The sequence below is a fragment of the Pocillopora verrucosa genome, chromosome 11, assembly GCF_036669915.1.
Source record: "Pocillopora verrucosa isolate sample1 chromosome 11, ASM3666991v2, whole genome shotgun sequence".
NCBI lineage: Eukaryota > Metazoa > Cnidaria > Anthozoa > Scleractinia > Pocilloporidae > Pocillopora > Pocillopora verrucosa.
The window spans coordinates 5,368,573-5,388,615 of NC_089322.1; the positions used below are offsets into that span (position 1 = coordinate 5,368,573).

Below are 20,043 nucleotides of genomic sequence, written 5' to 3' on the forward strand. Positions count from 1 at the left end.
AGGCGGAAGTTTGCAGACCATGTCTTCAATGGAAGCGTTTGGCTGCTTCTCTCGCAGTCGTTCGATTATTTGAGACACTCTCTCCATGGTAGATACTTAAGGCAGTCTGCAAAAAGATTTTGACGTACAATGGCAAGTAATCCCCAAGATAACTCCTTACAAACTGCCGATGTAGACTGCAGAACAGACTCTGAAAACGACACTGCAGAAATTACCAAGGCAAGTGACTTGATTTTTCTTTCTCTGTTAAGTAACCAAGCATCTATAGATTTGATTGCAAACGTATTGCTCTCTAGTTTTGACAATTTTCAGCTTCCAAAATCAGATGAAAAATATTTAGGGCATTTTAAGTATAAGCCTCTCGTATTTAGAGCCGTAAGTAAATATATCTACAGTGGAACATCACTCGCTCGATGGCTGTCTCCTCCTCGGACGAAAGTAACGAAATTAGAAAATTGAGTCAGTTGCCAGAGGGTTTCGCCACATGTGAATAAGCACGTAAACATTTTTTCCTCTAAGCTGCATCATTAAGTGTTTAAATTTAATCTTAAGTTCGGTGTGTAACATGCATGAGCAGCCTTTTCTACTTCATCTTTTTGATAAGCTTGTAAGTGCTACTGAAAGCCTTTTTTCAATTTTTGCCGCCAAGTGCCAATCTTTGTTGCGAAAAAAAGGAAATCTCAAGCAATCAATAATAAAAAGATACAATAAAATGAGATAAACAGATAAATCATCTACATTATGTTTTCGCGAAGGATTGTTAGAATTAAAGAAGAGAAAAATGCCAGTAATGAACAGTATGTTATATTTTAAAGAGGTGTGTGAAAATACAGGCTTATGAACTAGCTGGAGGATGTTATCTTGATGAAACCCAAATTCTCCAGTCTTGTTTAAGAGAAAATGTATAGCATTCAGTGTGGAGAATTACTCTATGGATCTTGAGAGTTAAAGCATAAAGATCATACAAGTCATTATGGTAAAAATTGTGGTAGCTTAAGGTTGTGTGCTGTTATCAGTAAAGGGTCCCAGAAAGTTTAAGCCACACCCAGATGGTTTCCCTCAGAAACTAGGGTTTATATTAACCCTTTCACTACCAAGATCTCATTGGTAATTCTCCTTACTGTCCTCCATACAATTCTTATGATATGAGCTTGGAGAATTTGATATTAGATCAACTAACAATCCCCCAATATATATTGTCTTTATTCTCATCTCAATGTCTGCCTGATATTACAGTTTTGATATTGTAAGGAGAAATTCTATCTTGGTCACTTCTGGGAGTTCAAGGGTTAAAACTCTGGTATTTTAAAATGCTAGTCTACCCCATTTTCTTCATGGGGTTTATTTCATTACAGTTTGGTGACAAAGGGTTTTGCTTATGTTATCAACTGAACCAACTATTCTTTAAATCCTTTTTCGAAAGAATTAAGAGTATGTTTCAAATAGAATGTTTTATAGCCAGAAAGAATAATAAACTTGAGATCCATTACAACAAATGGAAACCCCTCCTTCAACTGATAGAACAATAGCTGAACTAATTTATTATTCATATCAATACGTGATGCCTCTTTTTTTTTTTTTTTTTTTTTTTATTCTCGTAGTCCAGTGTAGTGGTATTTTCTTTGTGTAATAGAGTAGTGTAATGTAAATTTATGCATGTAGAAATTTGTGATATATCTTGTGTACTTGTAAAAACTGTAAAAACCCAAAAAAAAAAAAAAAAAACCAAAAAAAACAAAAAATCAACTGAAGCAATAATTTTTAAGATTTATCATTTCAATCTCTGTAACAGCCTGTTACTGCCAGCATCTCAGTTGAACAAGAGTCTAAAGTCACTGATACCAGCATACAAAATACTAACAAAGAAGAATCCTCCAATGTGGCTGGGTCACAGGAAGGTCAATCTTTAACAGAACAACAAGATGAACGAGCAACAGACCCACCCATTTCTTTCAATGTCAAATCTTCTTTGAACAAGAGGGACTTGGTGGATCGTATCAAAGGTGTCATTTATGGAAACTGTATCGGAGATGCTATAGGACTTTTAACAGAGTTTATGACTAAATCTGAAGCTGCAGAGGTAAATTGTAACTCAGCAAATAATGTCTCTATATGTATATATAAAATATATGTAAGTGTGTGTGTGTGTGTGTATGTATGTATAATTATGTATACCTGCAAAACTTCCAGTCAGAGTGAAATGCAAATAAAATTTTTCTAAATTTTATTACCCATATTTCTGAAAATCCAACCATTTCTGAACACCATCAAAGATTTTTCAAGGAAGGGGAAGCCATATATCTTGGTGTCATCTTGAAAACCAAGGTTTTATCCTATAAGGTCTCTTTCTGATTGCATTTAGTCATGCCTCACATGTTAACCATCAGTATGCATATTCTCCATACTGCTCTCTAAACATTCATTTGATACTGTTAAGGAGAATTTGTTTTTATCAAACTGTTGGGAGTCAACCTCCTTTAAGTGACAACTTTCACCTTATTTTGTTATAATTAAAATAAATTTCAAATGAAAAAGCAAAAAATCATTACCTAAGGTAAAGTTGTGAAATTGGAAAATTGCAGCAGAAAATAGTGGAATCAAAGAAAGAGTTTAAAAACTTAAGTGGTAAATCGGAGAATATTAACCCTAAATCAGATATGCCATTCCCTCTATCTAGCCATAATTGCACTTGTCTCCTTTCTTCACCTCCTCAGACTCTATTAATCAGTAATAAGCCTTTATTCTTGTATGATTCTTACAGATTTACAGTCGCAGAGGCATTGTAAATAAAGACAAGGGATATTTCAGTACAAGTCAGAAAAGGATACATTTGGAATATGAAATGAAGAACAATGATTCTCATCGGAGGAAATGGGAAACTGGAGACTGGACTGATGACTCAGATCAAATGATTTTGATTTTGCAGTCTCTGTTGGACAACAAAGGAAAGGTTAAAAATTTTAACATTAATACAGTCATATGATCCTCTAAATTTGGGCTGGTTTTAGAAGGAAACTGATTACAAATTAAATCCTTCTGCTCTGAGTGCCAGTGATCTTCTTTGAATATGGAGTGGAAGCTGTACTGGCCATGTGGTTTAAGTGCAGCTTGCACATTGGGCTCCAGACCAAGAGCTCTGGGTTTGACCCTTTGTGACATCAGTGTGGGGTGCTCTTGGACAAGACATTGCACTCGCACATTGTCCCTCTCTACTCAGAAATTACATTGGGCAGTAAACTGTCTGGAAACTTGATAAAATGCTAGGAGGGGGGCAGAGGGTATCCTGCAAACCTCCATGCAGGGAGGGGGGGAGTAATCCTCCTAGTCACCTCATTCTGTAACAACCGGGATAAGAGATGGACATTTGTAATCAGTGTTGGGGGAGGTTGGGCAAAGGTAAAATAAAACTAATTTTAGTGTAAAATTGTTTGACGAAATTAACATGCCCACACACTTCAACCAAACAAAAAAGGTTACCACTTAGGTGTACGAAATAAAACCACATCCAAGATGATGTGGTCCATCTTGAAGCTCTACTGCAAAGGGCCCCCCTGGTCCAAGTGAAGACTCTAAGACATAAAGAGCTCTAGAGTGACTGAGGTAAACCACCTTAAAAGATAAAATATGTGAAGTATATTTGAATACTGATTGGGAGTATTGGCTGTTTTATTTTTTGCAGATGGTCCCCCTTGATTTTGCCAAAAAAATGAAATATTGGAGCAGGAGGGGTTTTCCAGAGCTGGGTGATATAGGTGGAATGGGAATTGGCAGCACTACACGCCGTGTTTTACATCATCCTGACTTTCTTACTGATCCACACAAGGTACAGATGAATAATCATGAAATAGTCAGGAAGTTGCCCTGGCCTGAGTAATAAACCCTTTCATCCTCAAGATCACATTTAGTAACTCTCATTACTGTGTGCCATACAATTCTTATGATGTTAGTTCTGAGAGTTTGGTATTGGATCAACTGATGATCTCCCAAGTGATAGTTTTCTTTATTCGCATCACTTGTCTGCTTGATTTTGTATTGATATTGTAAGGAGAAATTCTGTGTTGGTCACTCATTGTGGTTTTAATGTTAACAAAGGTCTCGAAAACACAAGCCAGCAAACTATTTCAGAGCAAACTGGCATCACTATGTGCGATTGATACAAAATAAAGATGAAAATTAAAGAACAAGCTGCTGAGGCATCATGGTCTTACGTATCTACAGAAAAATGTACAACTGCGGAATGGACTTAACAACTGGTTGAGGAATAGCCTCAACAATGAAATGGAAGGAGAGACGGAAAAGGGTGGGGGGGGGGGGAAATTTTAGCTTCTCATATAAACTTATCGTTTATCCTCTGCTCTTTGCTCTCAGGCAGCCGAGTACGTTTGGGATTCTTCAGGTCGCTTTGTAGCTCCAAACGGAGGTGTCATGCGCACTTCAATTCTAGGGGTCCATAACTTTGGTGACATTTATGCAGTGATAGAAAACACCAAGGCGGCTTGTAAAGTCACCCATGCAGACCCAAGATGTATTGCGTCTTGTGTCGTTGTGACAACAGCCATTGCAATGATGTTGCAAGGAAAGTGCTTTGTGGAGGAGTCTGGAAGCTATGACGTTGAGGCATTGATAGAGACGGCTTGTAGTTATGCCAGTGCTACACTTGAAACTGAAGAGCAGGTAATTTTCGATAATTTGTTATGGAGCACCTCGAAGAAGCCTCGTGAAAGCTGGTGGGAAATGTAACCGTTGCGCATCCTGATTTTCATATAATGCTTTATGCTACCCATTGAAGGAATAACTAACGGGCTGTTACCGTAGCTTAAAGGGGGTAAGTTTCTAAAGAAACTGTGGTGCTGTGTCGGTGTGAGAGTACAACAAGGTAATTTAGTTTTATTAACTGAGTTGATGAAATTAACTGACCACCTTAAAGACTCTAAAGATGACGTTTGAAGCAGTAGCCCTTGGTCAGAGCGACTAGCTTTATTCAGCCCTTAGACAACCAGGGTATGCACTCCAATTTGTGCAATTTGCCATTGTCCAATTAAACACTCCTACCAGCTACTAAGGCTTCGTGGTTCTGTGGTGAACAGATGCGAGTTCCCTGAAGTACGCATGTAAGAAAAGAGTTAAACACTCCTTCCCTAAGCAATGCTGCCTATAAAAGCGTCTCCGAACCTCACGCTCGGCTTTCTTAGTGACGGCTATTCAGGCCTCTCTTGAAATTGTTCCTCTAAATGTGAATTGTACTCTCCAAACCAATTCATTTTTATTTCTGGCACTTAAAAGTATATATGAAATTATTACTCTAAATGCGTTCTGAGATTCGTTGGAGTAACTAAAAGTGGGGAATGTAGAGAATTGACGTCCAATTAAGTGCCAATGAGGGAGGGGGGGATAAGAAGCAAGTCACAGAGGGCTATTGGTTAATCAGGTAATATGCTCCGACCCCCACTCCCCCCCCCCGGCGACTTAGAGCATCAGCACGTTGCTTGTCAGTTGGTTAAAACCAGAGTGATGACCTTGTCTCGTAAATTGGTTTTTAGGAAGAGGGTTTGAAAAAGCACGTGTTTGCTAAGTCATTGAAAAATCTACAACTTGACGAACATGGCAAAATAGGCTACACTTACAAATGCTTAGGCGCTGGAATTTGGTCATTGAGGCAAGATGATTTTCGTGCTGCTATAGAGGATGTGGCATTTGAGGTACGTCTGACGCCTGGAAGCAATCAATATCTTATTGGATTTTTGTTGTTAAAAATTATCGTTTTGATGAGTGCAAATGAATTGTAGTTTCTACGGAGACTCTGTCTGAATTGCTAAGGGGAGTATGAAACATCCTCTTACTTTACGAATATTGTGTCTCTATGTGTAAAATATTTTAATCTACTACTCATACCACCACTGTACTTAGTTAAGAGAACTTTGGGAGTTTGTAAGAAAAATGTTCACGATACTCAGAAATTTTGTGAGTATCTTTGAAGATACTGGTGCGATTTTATTTGATATATATATAGGAAAGTCATTTAAGCGTAAATCTTGATTTACTGCAAAATTCAGTCAAGGTTAAAGCAACACGTATTTCTAACTGGTTCTGTATATTTTCTTTTTTCACGCACTAAATTACGGACCTACATTTCTTCTCAGGCTGGAGACGCTGACACAAATGGCGCTGTAGCGGGGGCGCTGTTAGGCTGTAAACTGGGTGCCAGTAAACTGCCGGAGTCTTGGCTCAATAACTTGCTAAATAAAGCGTGGCTAGATGAGAAGATTGAGAGGTAAGTAGTACGTTATGGAATCGCTGAAAGGTTCTGAACACTTTTAAAACAGAGCCCACACAATGCAAAGAAAATTGCTGTGCATTTCAGGCAATAAATCCCTCACACTAAATCTCGAATGGTGTACACGTGGAACAAGACAAGCGCGATCAGACGCGCGATCAGACACGCGTGCTGCTATAGCTGGTGCAGTACGTCACGTGCGATGTCACGTAAAAAGTGCAATTAATAAACTGGCTAAGCTGATAACATTTGATAAATCATCACAAATACTTCCGAAAATGTCTGTAATATAAATCTTTATAACTGTGTCAATACTGCCGTGTATACGGGGATAATAATTCGTACCTTACATAGGACGCGAAGTGTACTGTTCCTAGGAGCGCGGCTTACTAAGCTGCGAAGTACTCTTACAAATGGCTCTCGGTTGCGCGAGTGGTGGCGAGCGCGGGAAAAACGCCCAAACGCGGGAAAAATTGCGCTTGCACAGTGTAAGTTTGCGCCTTACTTAAGCCGCGATGCCATTAATACCAATGGTTTCGCGTCTAGTAAAAGCTGCGGCTTGTTAAGACGTTCTCAATCCTTCCCATCCTACATAAGCTACGGCTTTGAAAGTGGGAATGTACCATTTTATACTGTGAGTTTGTGAGTTTTTATGTATACTGAGGATTGTTGTCCGCGTAAAATCGGCCCTAGTGTTGTAAACCTTGCTTATTACACTTAGTTGGCGTAAAGTCGGCGGAAAGTAACGTTATATCATTTATATATATATATATATATATATATATATATATATATTTTTTTTTTTTTTTTTTTTTTTTTTTACATTTTCAAACAAAGTAATTTTACCTTTTTTAGGTTCCTGGCTCTACTTGGTCTGAGTGAGTGAAGAATGAAAAACAGCGCTTTATTGGACACTTAAAATCCAATTTTGGATTCTCTTCAAAAGTACTTCATATTAGATCCGAGCTGATATTTCTAAAATTTAAAGGGGATATGTTTTCTTAACTTTTGACATAATATTGTTTTTGTTTTTGGATTATTATGGAATGCGCATTGATACTATTCATATGTTGATTTGCGCAGTACAAGCCCTAAATTATTATTTACATTTCAAATTTTAACTTATAGGTGTAAAAAATAAAGAGATCAGTGCCTGCGCTAGAAAATCAAACAGTTTTAGCTTCATGTTAATGTTCTAACACACCTGCACACCCACACACATCCCCCCCTGAGAAGTATTATGACAGAAGTCATCAAACTCAGGTAACAGTTTAAGTATGTTCCCTAAAAATGGAACTAAAAATGCTAGATTAATGGGGGACAAAATACGTAAGTAGAGCACTCCCAAATATATATGGAGATGTAGTTAGTGTATGAATATATTAATAAAACTCTGGACGTAACCCAAAGGCAATTATGAAATCAAATAACTTTTCCTCAGTTCAGAAATTCCTCAGGTGAATTGACGACAGTCACCCAAGAAAGCAAAAGGCAACCTATCAAGATTGGTGCGTAATGAAAAGATGGCGCGCAAGGTAAAAGAAAATGTAGACATAGGCGCATAGAGGAGAAAAATAAATATAAATTATAGGCGCAAGAGAGAAGAGGCAATTCGAGGAAAAGCGCAAAAGGGGACACATTCATGGGATAGAGTGCACGAAAAAGAAAACCTTTTGAGCTCACGTTCATTCCATGTTTGCCTCAAGAAGCGCGAGAGAGTTGGGGACGAGTCACAGTCGCACGTGACAAAGGGTACGACGAGAAGGCAGTTATGCCCAGGCTTCCTTTCGGGAAGACTTAGGAAAAGTCAGTCTATGTGTAAGAGACGCGAAATAGAGAAACACACAGCAAAGAACCGTTTTATTTTTATTTTTCTTGCTCAAGCTACTACAGCACTTAATGGTGCTACGTAAATATACGTGTTTACATCTTGACGCACTGCTCAAGAGGAATCTTAATGCCTGGGAAAATTGTAATCTCTGCAGTCTTCTGGCATACTAATCCATCCATACAGCCACAGCGATGTAAATCCTGAAAAAAGGAACACATCCAACAACCTTTTCATGCGATTTACGAGGCGAATCAAAGTCATAGGCGAAAATATTCTAGAATAAGGCTAGCCGTATTTGTGCGTGCGCACTGTAGATGACTTAAAAATGATACCATAAGCGTGCGTTGGATATAAGATTGTAAATCGCCAACCAAGATTATTTGTTGGTCATGAAAAAGACTAATCGTAATAGGTTTTCCTCTCTAGTATAATGTGTCATTTTGTGTTATTGTGGATTAACCGTAACTGTAGACTTGCCAAAATTATAACCGTTAGCCGTAAAAGCCATCACCTTAGTGAGACCCCTAACAATGAAGGGTAACGATGAGAGAAGATTTAAAGAGATTGCAAAGAAAGCCCAGGTTTGGATTTTAGTACCTTGAAGTTGCAGGCGCCGTCTTCTAGGATTTTGGGGAGACAGCGCTGGATCACAATTGGACAACAGAAGTTTGGGGCGCAATCAACGTCGGATTGACATTTCTAGTTTACAAAACAACAAAAGTGAGCCTCGTACTCAATTATACAGTAGGATCTGGGTTTAATAATACCCTACATTAATAAATAGTTACCGTCAAACGTGCCGTTCAAAATGGGCGTGGTTTCTTCTAGGAAAGGAGCTGTTGATGTAGTCTTTATCAGTTCAAAATAGCAATGATTAGTTAAGTTTTTGGCTTTTATTGTTTTGATTTCCATTGGAAGGTAAACTGTCTTTTAATCTTTATTCTCTTCCCCTGAATTCGATATCATCTCGCACAATAGAGAAACACGACTGTCATTTTAGAGTAATCTCGCGACAGTATCTTGCAGAGATCTGTCACACCAGGTATTCGTGTTGTGTGTGTGTGTGTGGTGGGAAATATATTTTTTGTTTGAATATTCGAAGACAATATTTTGTTTTTCCCAAACAAGAGTGGTGAACAATTTCAGTGATTTTTTTTTTACGTTCAATCTCTCTTGATAACAGAGAACTCTCTGGGAACCAGCTGATAGAATGGGAGGGAAATTTCACAAACAGTCTTCCGTCTTTGATTCTCTTGGATTTATCTGGGAATTCCAAGTTCGTTCTTCCGACCTTTCTGCTCAAATTGCGCATGCTCAAGGAAATTAAGGGAGTGACCTGGAACGACCCATGTGCTAATTGCTCTTTGGTGAAGAACCACACTCTGAAGGAAGGCGAGTTTAAAAACAATGGGGTTAATATAGAGACTTCCGAACTTCGAAAAGGAGATTACCTGGTTGGGAACATGGGACATTGTCGCGTAAACAGACTCGAGGCGAGCCAAGAGGTTGTGGGGTATGCAAATCATGGATTCTTTCCACGATGCCTCGAGATAAAAGCTTGTTTTGACAATGAAATTCGCGTCACCCCTTTACACCGTTGCTGGGACATCGATAACAAAATCTTAAGTATCGAGTTCCTAATCGCACCAATTGCCATGATCCTGAATCTTACAGTGATCGTAGTGACATTAACAACAAGAGTATTACGAAGGAATGTGACTATGTGTCTAACGAGCAATATGGCTCTTAGCGACTTCCTTGTCAGTCTCTACACACTTATCTTGGTCTGCACAAGACTGAAGCCCTACACAGAGTTTATGTTATTCATGAAGAATCTCTGTAATGCCCTTGGGTTTATTTGGCTCTCCAGCGCAATTGTTAGCATCAAGACGTCGCTCATTCTCACCGTGGAGCGGTATTTGGCAGTTGTGTACTGTATGCAACCCTCATTACGAATCACTCGGAAGATAGCGTTCATCCTTGTGTTAATCACATGGTGTTTGGGCGTGAGCATCGCTGTTTTGCCGTTGGTCAATATTTCTGTCTATGACGGCAATACATTCTGTACTCCTATTCGCCCGATCAAAGACATTCCCCATTCGTATGAGCTGAGTATTGGACTTTCCTTGTGGGGAATAGTCCTGTATTTCATCACCATACCCTTCTACATTAAAGTTTTTAAAACTGTGAAGAAAACGGAAAAAAAGGCTGGAATCAAAAGAGACGGAACCCTAGCAAGGAGAATCGGAGCTTTAGTCCTTAGCAACATGATCTTTTTCTTGGTGCCTATCGTCATCGCGTTTCTGTGGCTTACGACGAACATTCAAGAGGTGATGTCCCCGCAAAGTAGAGAAATTCTCACGGGCGTTCTACCAACCATCCTTTTCAGCTTTAATTCACTTATTAATCCCCTTCTTTACGCCTTCAGAGCAGAAAAATTCAGAAAGGCCATCAAGATTAAAATAGATTATATATGTCTTCGTAAAGGCCGTAGCACGTCGTTGACAAGTTCGCTCTCGGGCAGACTCCGAGGCCCGACAGTAAGCTCCAACAATGGCGGTGGAAGTCCAGGCAGGCAAACCCCTGAGTTGAGGACTTCACGCAGTGTGTTAAGCTTGACGAAGATATAGTTTTCCAGTTGAACTGGCAGTCAAGGAAGGAGCTCCCAGAAGGTCAACTTCCTGGTATATCTAGGCGTAAAAATACTGCGACATCTCTTACGAAGGACCATCAGGAGAGAATATGCTTTCCTCTCCTCAACTCTCCTCAATTTAAAAGACACGGTAGCTTAACTTATTGAAGACTGGAAATGAGTCTGAACCCAATCCTAGTTAGGTGTGATTCAATAATGAAAAGAACAGGAAAATAGTTAATGATGAAGAAATGTTCTTAAAAAAAAAACGTTTTGAGCTTAATTATAGGTTCCAAAATTGTATTTCGATTGCGAGACTATATCATGTTGGACTCACACTATGCGTTTGGTTTTCTCAATGTTGGATTTTTCTAAATACTGATTAATTCCAGGTCAAGGGCTTGTAATGATAGCACTGTATTGAATGTTTACCCGGAAAAGTATAACTTAGTCGGTTTCTGGCTACTATGCGCTTAGTTTGCACAAACTTTAGATGGAACTGAATACACTAATCTCTATGACAGCAAGGGCAACGAGTTTTCAAGGGGGTGTTAATATATCCAGCGAATTGAATAATTTTGTTAATAATTGTAAACTTGTGCAGTTTACATAGGTTTTCATTGGTCAAGAAACTCGTGCCAGTCTCCAAACCTTTCATTTGGCGAGTTATTACAGTTGAATATCGTTTATCGTAAATTAAGTATCGTTAGATGGACCAATCAGAATTCTTTTTGGGCTATATCGTGTATGAATGTTTGGGCCTAGTCTCCTGAACAGCAGCACTTTCTTTAGGTCACGCAGCGCGCGCACCACCAATTAAGTTGCGTGACGTGTGGGAGCTTTGATGGATTGAGAAATAAAGCTATTAATCATTGCATGCCATTAATAATCCGATAAATCAACATAATTAGAATTAAATAAAGTAGCATGGAAAAATTATCATCTAATGGGCTCCTTTTATCTGCCATTATTTTAAGAATTGAAGATTGAAAATGTGTTTGTCGTCAAGTATTCAGTGGCGCTATTGATACGTTGCAATTAGGGACTGCAGCAAACACACCGATAAATTCTCAAAATTGAATGAAATAACCAGCGGTGTCCTAAATACATAAGAATTAATTTACAGTAATGACATACAAGGTCAATGAAAATCAAACGAAGAAAAGGCAGCAAGAACATGCCTGACGGTTAGGATACTAGTACGAAACGACACTCGAGGGAAAATTCTGACTGATCATAATTGACGCGAAAAGTATTTGATTATACCCATACCGCGAAGAGGTTGGAGACTAGCAGACCGCTGACCGATATTGCAGCAGGGACAAAAAAAGTACTGTGATTGTTGACTTAAGGCCCAGTGGTGGGAGAGGGAGAGGGAGAGGTACTCGTTACTTAACCACGTTTTCTACGGGGACATTCTCCCCTTAGGTTTAAATCAACCTTAACATTTCTATCCACAGTCCAGTATCAGGTGGTCAGTTGTTAAAGTCCCGAATTTGTTTACCCATAATCACTGTAATTTTCAGCTCCATTAGCGGTCGCGGTCATCCTTTACCAGGTCCCTCCGGCCTGTTTTTATCGTTCTCGACCAGCTGTACTGAGGGTCACTGAAATTGGTCCTTCCCCCAGGTATTAGTACACATTACATGTAGTCGAACATGACGTACTAAATAGACAATTACGTTTCTCAATGCGGAAGTTTGCAGACCATATCTTCAATGGAAGTGTTTGGCTGCTTCTCTCGCTTTCTTGTTTTGAGACACTCTCTCCATGGTAGATACTTAAGGCAGTCTGCAAAAAGATTTTGGCGTACAATGGCAAGTAATCCCCAAAATAACTCCTTACAAACTGCCGATGTAGACTGCAGAACAGACTCTGAGAACGACACTGCAGAAATTACCAAGGCAAGTGACTTGATTTTTCTTTCTCTGTTAAGTAACCAAGCATCTATAGATTTGATTGCAAACGTATTGCTCTCTAGTTTTGACATTTTCAGCTTCCAAGATCAGATGAAAAATATTTAGGGCATTTTAAGTATAAGCCTCTCGTATTTAGAGCCGTAAGTAAATATATCTACAGTGGAACATCACTCGCTCGATGGCTGTCTCCTCCTCGGACGAAAGTAACGAAATTAGAAAATTGAGTCAGTTGCCAGAGGGTTTCGCCACATGTGAATAAGCACGTAAACATTTTTTCCTCTAAGCTGCATCATTAAGTGTTTAAATTTAATCTTAAGTTTTGTGTGTAACATGCATGAGCAGCCTTTCTACTTCATCTTTTCGATAAGCTTGTAAGTGCTACTGAAAGCCTTTTTTCAATTTTTGCCGCCAAGTGCCAATCTTTGTTGCGAAAAAAAGGAAATCTCAAGCAATCAATAATAAAAAGATACAATAAAATGAGATAAACAGATAAATCATCTACATTGTGTTTTCGTGAAGGATTGTTAGAATTAAAGAAGAGAAAAATGCCAGTAATGAATAGTATGTATAGTATGTTATATTTTAAAGAGGTATGTGAAAATACAGGCTTATGAACTAGCTGGAGGATGTTATCTTGATGAAACCCAAATTCTCCAGTCTTGTTTAAGAGAAAATGTATAGCATTCAGTGTGGAGAATTACTCTATGGATCTTGAGAGTTAAAGCATAAAGATCATACAAGTCATTATGGTAAAAATTGTGGTAGCTTAAGGTTGTGTGCTGTTATCAGTAAAGGGTCCCAGAAAGTTTAAGCCACACCCAGATGGTTTCCCTCAGAAACTAGGGTTTATATTAACCCTTTCACTACGAAGATCTCATTGGTAATTCTCCTTACTGTCCTCCATACAATTCTTATGATATGAGCTTGGAGAATTTGATATTAGATCAACTAACAATCCCCAAATATATATTGTCTTTATTCTCATCTCAATGTCTGCCTGATATTACAGTTTTGATATTGTAAGGAGAAATTCTATCTTGGTCACTTCTGGGAGTTCAAGGGTTAAAACTCTGGTATTTTAAAATGCTAGTCTACCCCATTCTCTTCATGGGGTTTATTTCATTACAGTTTGGTGACAAAGGGTTTTGCTTATGTCATCAACTGAACCAACTATCCTTTAAATCCTTTTTCGAAAGAATTAAGAGTACGTTTCAAATAGAATGTTTTATAGCCAGAAAGAATAATAAACTTGAGATCCATTACAACAAATGGAAACCCCTCCTTCAACTGATAGAACAATAGCTGAACTAATTTATTATTTATATCAATACGCGATGCCTCTTTTTTTTATTTTTTTTTATTTTTTCTTTTATTCTCGTACTCCAGTGTAGTGGTATTTTCTTTGTGTAATAGAGTAGTGTAATGTAAATTTATGCATGTAGAAATTTGTGATATATCTTGCGTACTTGTAAAAACTGTAAAAACCCAAAAACAAATAAAATACCAAAAAAAAAAAAATCAACTGAAGCAATAATTTTTAAGATTTATCATTTCAATCTCTGTAACAGCCTGTTACTGCCAGCATCTCAGTTGAACAAGAGTCTAAAGTCACTGATACCAGCATACAAAATGCTAACAAAGAAGAATCCTCCAATGTGGCTGGGTCACAGGAAGGTCAATCTTTAACAGAACAACAAGATGAACGAGCAACAGACCCACCCATTTCTTTCAATGTCAAATCTTCTTTGAACAAGAAGGACTTGGTGGATCGTATCAAAGGTGTCATTTATGGAAACTGTATCGGAGATGCTATAGGACTTTTAACAGAGTTTATGACTAAATCTAAAGCTGCAGAGGTAAATTGCAACTTAGCAAATAATGTCTCTATATGTATGTATAAAATATATGTATGTCTGTGTGTGTGTGTATGTATGTATAATTATGTATACCTGCAAAACTTCCAGTCAGAGTGAAATGCAAATAAAATTTTTCTAAATTTTATTACCCATATTTCTGAAAATCCAACCATTTCTGAACACTATCAAAGATTTTTCAAGGAAGGGGAAGCCATATATCTTGGTGTCATCTTGAAAACCAAGGTTTTATCTTATAAGGTCTCTTTCTGATTGCATTTAGTCATGCCTCACATGTTAACCATCAGTATGCATATTCTCCATACTGCTCTCTAAACATTCATTTGATACTGTTAAGGAGAATTTGTTTTTATCAAACTGTTGGGAGTCAATCTCCTTTAAGTGGCAACTTTCACCTTATTTTGCTATAATTAAAATAAATTTCAAACGAAAAAGTAAAAAATCATTACTTAAGGTAAAGTTGTGAAATTGGAAAATTGCAGCAGAAAATAGTGGAATCAAAGAAAGAGTTTAAAAACTTAAGTGGTAAATCGGAGAATATTAACCCTAAATCAGATATGCCATTCCCTCTATCTAGCCATAATTGCACTTGTCTCCTTTCTTCACCTCCTCAGACTCTATTAATCAGTAATAAGCCTTTATTCTTGTATGATTCTTACAGATTTACAGTCGCAGAGGCATTGTAAATAAAGACAAGGGATATTTCAGTACAAGTCAGAAAAGGATACATTTGGAATATGAAATGAAGAACAATGATTCTCATCGGAGGAAATGGGAAACTGGAGACTGGACTGATGACTCAGATCAAATGATTTTGATTTTGCAGTCTCTGTTGGACAACAAAGGAAAGGTTAAAAATTTTAACATTAATACAGTCATATGATCCTCTAAATTTGGGCTGGTTTTAGAAGGAAACTGATTACAAATTAAATCCTTCTGCTCTGAGTGCCAGTGATCTTCTTTGAATATGGAGTGGAAGCTGTACTGGCCTTGTGGTTTAAGTGCAGCTTGCACATTGGGCTCCAGACCAAGAGCTCTGGGTTTGACCCTTTGTGACATCAGTGTGGGGTGCTCTTGGACAAGACATTGCACTCGCACATTGTCCCTCTCTACTCAGAAATTATATTGGGCAGTAAACTGTCTGGAAACTTGATAAAATGCTAGGAGGGGGGCAGAGGGTATCCTGCAAACCTCCATGCAGGGAGGGGGGGAGTAATCCTCCTAGTCACCTCATTCTGTAACAACCGGGATAAGAGATGGACATTTGTAATCAGTGTTGGGGAAGGTTGGACAAAGGTAAAATAAAACTAATTTTAGTGTAAAATTGTTTGACGAAATTAACATGCCCACACACTTCAACCAAACAAAAAAGGTTACCACTTAGGTGTACGAAATAAAACCACATCCAAGATGATGTGGTCCATCTTGAAGCTCTACTGCAAAGGGCCCCCCCTGGTCCAAGTGAAGACTCTAAGACATAAAGAGCTCTAGAGTGACTGAGGTAAACCACCTTAAAAGATAAAATATGTGAAGTATATTTGAATACTGATTGGGAGTATTGGCTGTTTTATTTTTTGCAGATGGTCCCCCTTGATTTTGCCAAAAAAATGAAATATTGGAGCAGGAGGGGTTTTCCAGAGCTGGGTGATATAGGTGGAATGGGAATTGGCAGCACTACACGCCGTGTTTTACATCATCCTGACTTTCTTACTGATCCACACAAGGTACAGATGAATAATCATGAAATAGTCAGGAAGTTGCCCTGGCCTGAGTAATAAACCCTTTCATCCTCAAGATCACATTTAGTAACTCTCATTACTGTGTGCCATACAATTCTTATGATGTTAGTTCTGAGAGTTTGGTATTGGATCAACTGATGATCTCCCAAGTGATAGTTTTCTTTATTCGCATCACTTGTCTGCTTGATTTTGTATTGATATTGTAAGGAGAAATTCTGTGTTGGTCACTCATTGTGGTTTTAATGTTAACAAAGGTCTCGAAAACACAAGCCAGCAAACTATTTCAGAGCAAACTGGCATCACTATGTGCGATTGATACAAAATAAAGATGAAAATTAAAGAACAAGCTGCTGAGGCATCATGGTCTTACGTATCTACAGAAAAATGTACAACTGCGGAATGGACTTAACAACTGGTTGAGGAATAGCCTCAACAATGAAATGGAAGGAGAGACGGAAAAGGGGTGGGGGGGAGGGGAAATTTTAGCTTCTCATATAAACTTATCGTTTATCCTCTGCTCTTTGCTCTCAGGCAGCCGAGTACGTTTGGGATTCTTCAGGTCGCTTTGTAGCTCCAAACGGAGGTGTCATGCGCACTTCAATTCTAGGGGTCCATAACTTTGGTGACATTTATGCAGTGATAGAAAACACCAAGGCGGCTTGTAAAGTCACCCATGCAGACCCAAGATGTATTGCGTCTTGTGTCGTTGTGACAACAGCCATTGCAATGATGTTGCAAGGAAAGTGCTTTGTGGAGGAGTCTGGAAGCTATGACGTTGAGGCATTGATAGAGACGGCTTGTAGTTATGCCAGTGCTACACTTGAAACTGAAGAGCAGGTAATTTTCGATAATTTGTTATGGAGCACCTCGAAGAAGCCTCGTGAAAGCTGGTGGGAAATGTAACCGTTGCGCATCCTGATTTTCATATAATGCTTTATGCTACCCATTGAAGGAATAACTAACGGGCTGTTACCGTAGCTTAAAGGGGGTAAGTTTCTAAAGAAACTGTGGTGCTGTGTCGGTGTGAGAGTACAACAAGGTAATTTAGTTTTATTAACTGAGTTGATGAAATTAACTGACCACCTTAAAGACTCTAAAGATGACGTTTGAAGCAGTAGCCCTTGGTCAGAGCGACTAGCTTTATTCAGCCCTTAGACAACCAGGGTATGCACTCCAATTTGTGCAATTTGCCATTGTCCAATTAAACACTCCTACCAGCTACTAAGGCTTCGTGGTTCTGTGGTGAACAGATGCGAGTTCCCTGAAGTACGCATGTAAGAAAAGAGTTAAACACTCCTTCCCTAAGCAATGCTGCCTATAAAAGCGTCTCCGAACCTCACGCTCGGCTTTCTTAGTGACGGCTATTCAGGCCTCTCTTGAAATTGTTCCTCTAAATGTGAATTGTACTCTCCAAACCAATTCATTTTTATTTCTGGCACTTAAAAGTATATATGAAATTATTACTCTAAATGCGTTCTGAGATTCGTTGGAGTAACTAAAAGTGGGGAATGTAGAGAATTGACGTCCAATTAAGTGCCAATGAGGGAGGGGGGGATAAGAAGCAAGTCACAGAGGGCTATTGGTTAATCAGGTAATATGCTCCGACCCCCACTCCCCCCCCCCCCCCGGCGACTTAGAGCATCAGCACGTTGCTTGTCAGTTGGTTAAAACCAGAGTGATGACCTTGTCTCGTAAATTGGTTTTTAGGAAGAGGGTTTGAAAAAGCACGTGTTTGCTAAGTCATTGAAAAATCTACAACTTGACGAACATGGCAAAATAGGCTACACTTACAAATGCTTAGGCGCTGGAATTTGGTCATTGAGGCAAGATGATTTTCGTGCTGCTATAGAGGATGTGGCATTTGAGGTACGTCTGACGCCTGGAAGCAATCAATATCTTATTGGATTTTTGTTGTTAAAAATTATCGTTTTGACGAGTGTAAATGAATTGTAGTTTCTACGGAGACTTTGTCTGAATTGCTAAGGGGAGTGTGAAACATCCTCTTACTTTACGAATATTGTGTCTCTATGTGTAAAATATTTTAATCTACTACTCATACCACCACTGTACTTAGTTAAGAGAACTTTGGGAGTTTGTAAGAAAAATGTTCACGATACTCAGAAATTTTGTGAGTATCTTTGAAGATACTGGTGCGATTTTATTTGATATATATATAAGAAAGTCATTTAAGCGTAAATCTTGATTTACTGCAAAATTCAGTGAAGGTTAAATCAACACGTATTTCTAACTGGTTCTGTATATTTTCTTTTTTCACGCACTAAATTACGGACCTACATTTCTTCTCAGGCTGGAGACGCTGACACAAATGGCGCTGTAGCGGGGGCGCTGTTAGGCTGTAAACTGGGTGCCAGTAAACTGCCGGAGTCTTGGCTCAATAACTTGCTAAATAAAGCGTGGCTAGATGAGAAGATTGAGAGGTAAGTAGTACGTTATGGAATTGCTGAAAGGTTCTGAACACTTTTAAAATAGAGCCCACACAATGCAAAGAAAATTGCTGTGCATTTCAGGCAATAAATCCCTCACACTAAATCTCGAATGGTGTACACGTGGAACAAGACAAGCGCGATCAGACGCGCGATCAGACACGCGTGCTGCTATAGCTGGTGCAGTACGTCACGTGCGATGTCACGTAAAAAGTGCAATTAATAAACTGGCTAAGCTGATAACATTTGATAAATCATCACAAATACTTCCGAAAATGTCTGTAATATAAATCTTTATAACTGTGTCAATACTGCCGTGTATACGGGGATAATAATTCGTACCTTACATAGGACGCGAAGTGTACTGTTCCTAGGAGCGCGGCTTACTAAGCTGCGAAGTACTCTTACAAATGGCTCTCGGTTGCGCGAGTGGTGGCGAGCGCGGGAAAAACGCCCAAACGCGGGAAAAATTGCGCTTGCACAGTGTAAGTTTGCGCCTTACTTAAGCCGCGATGCCATTAATACCAGTGGTTTCGCGTCTAGTAAAAGCTGCGGCTTGTTAAGACGTTCTCAATCCTTCCCATCCTACATAAGCTACGGCTTTGAAAGTGGGAATGTACCATTTTATACTGTGAGTTTGTGAGTTTTTATGTATACTGAGGATTGTTGTCCGCGTAAAATCGGCCCTAGTGTTGTAAACCTTGCTTATTACACTTAGTTGGCGTAAAGTCGGCGGAAAGTAACGTTATATCATTTATATATATATATATATATTTTTTTTTTTTTTTTTTTTTTTACATTTTCAAACAAAGTAATTTTACCTTTTTTAGGTTCCTGGCTCTACTTGGTCTGAGTGAGTGAAGAATGAAAAACAGCGCTTTATTGGACACTTAAAATCCAATTTTGGATTCTCTTCAAAAGTACTTCATATTAGATCCGAGCTGATATTTCTAAAATTTAAAGGGGATATGTTTTCTTAACTTTTGACATAATATTGTTTTTGTTTTTGGATTATTATGGAATGCGCATTGATACTATTCATATGTTGATTTGCGCAGTACAAGCCCTAAATTATTATTTACATTTCAAATTTTAACTTATAGGTGTAAAAAATAAAGAGATCAGTGCCTGCGCTAGAAAATCAAACAGTTTTAGCTTCATGTTAATGTTCTAACACACCTGCACACCCACACACATCCACCCCCCTGAGAAGTATTATGACAGAAGTCATCAAACTCAGGTAACAGTTTAAGTATGTTCCCTAAAAATGGAACTAAAAATGCTAGATTAATGGGGGACAAAATACGTAAGTAGAGCACTCCCAAATATA

The 20,043-nt window shown here is 38.6% G+C and overlaps 3 protein-coding genes across 3 annotated transcripts; all 3 read left to right on the top strand.

Moving 5' to 3' along the window:
* LOC131795334 (ADP-ribosyl-[dinitrogen reductase] glycohydrolase-like) lies at positions 1-7,390 on the top strand. Its single transcript, XM_066174387.1, has 8 exons — positions 1-219; positions 1,793-2,080; positions 2,762-2,950; positions 3,680-3,823; positions 4,369-4,674; positions 5,541-5,699; positions 6,141-6,271; positions 7,130-7,390. The coding sequence occupies exons 1-8, from the start codon at positions 130-132 to the stop codon at positions 7,158-7,160; spliced, it is 1,338 nt and encodes a 445-aa protein (XP_066030484.1). The 5' UTR covers positions 1-129; the 3' UTR covers positions 7,161-7,390.
* Positions 7,391-7,617: 227 nt separating this feature from the next.
* Positions 7,618-11,659, top strand: LOC131795282 (probable glycoprotein hormone G-protein coupled receptor). Its single transcript, XM_066174388.1, has 2 exons — positions 7,618-8,825; positions 9,289-11,659. Exon 2 carries the CDS (start codon positions 9,416-9,418, stop codon positions 10,733-10,735), a length of 1,320 nt encoding a protein of 439 aa, XP_066030485.1. The 5' UTR covers positions 7,618-8,825; positions 9,289-9,415; the 3' UTR covers positions 10,736-11,659.
* A 761-nt stretch (positions 11,660-12,420) lies between these two features.
* On the top strand, positions 12,421-20,021 carry LOC131795296 (ADP-ribosyl-[dinitrogen reductase] glycohydrolase-like). Its single transcript, XM_059112866.2, has 8 exons — positions 12,421-12,641; positions 14,225-14,512; positions 15,192-15,380; positions 16,111-16,254; positions 16,801-17,106; positions 17,977-18,135; positions 18,577-18,707; positions 19,544-20,021. The coding sequence occupies exons 1-8, from the start codon at positions 12,456-12,458 to the stop codon at positions 19,572-19,574; spliced, it is 1,434 nt and encodes a 477-aa protein (XP_058968849.2). The 5' UTR covers positions 12,421-12,455; the 3' UTR covers positions 19,575-20,021.
* The last annotated feature ends 22 nt before the right edge of the window (positions 20,022-20,043 follow it).

Bases quoted from the DNA above. Each gene is read 5' to 3' on its own strand.
- LOC131795334 (XM_066174387.1), top strand. From the start codon at position 130: ATGGCAAGTAATCCCCAAGATAACTCCTTACAAACTGCCGATGTAGAC. The intron at 2,081-2,761 runs GTAAATTGTAAC...TGATTCTTACAG, and splicing joins CTAAATCTGAAGCTGCAGAG to ATTTACAGTCGCAGAGGCAT. The intron at 4,675-5,540 runs GTAATTTTCGAT...ATTGGTTTTTAG, and splicing joins CACTTGAAACTGAAGAGCAG to GAAGAGGGTTTGAAAAAGCA.
- LOC131795282 (XM_066174388.1), top strand. From the start codon at position 9,416: ATGCTCAAGGAAATTAAGGGAGTGACCTGGAACGACCCATGTGCTAAT.
- LOC131795296 (XM_059112866.2), top strand. From the start codon at position 12,456: ATGGAAGTGTTTGGCTGCTTCTCTCGCTTTCTTGTTTTGAGACACTCT. The intron at 14,513-15,191 runs GTAAATTGCAAC...TGATTCTTACAG, and splicing joins CTAAATCTAAAGCTGCAGAG to ATTTACAGTCGCAGAGGCAT. The intron at 17,107-17,976 runs GTAATTTTCGAT...ATTGGTTTTTAG, and splicing joins CACTTGAAACTGAAGAGCAG to GAAGAGGGTTTGAAAAAGCA.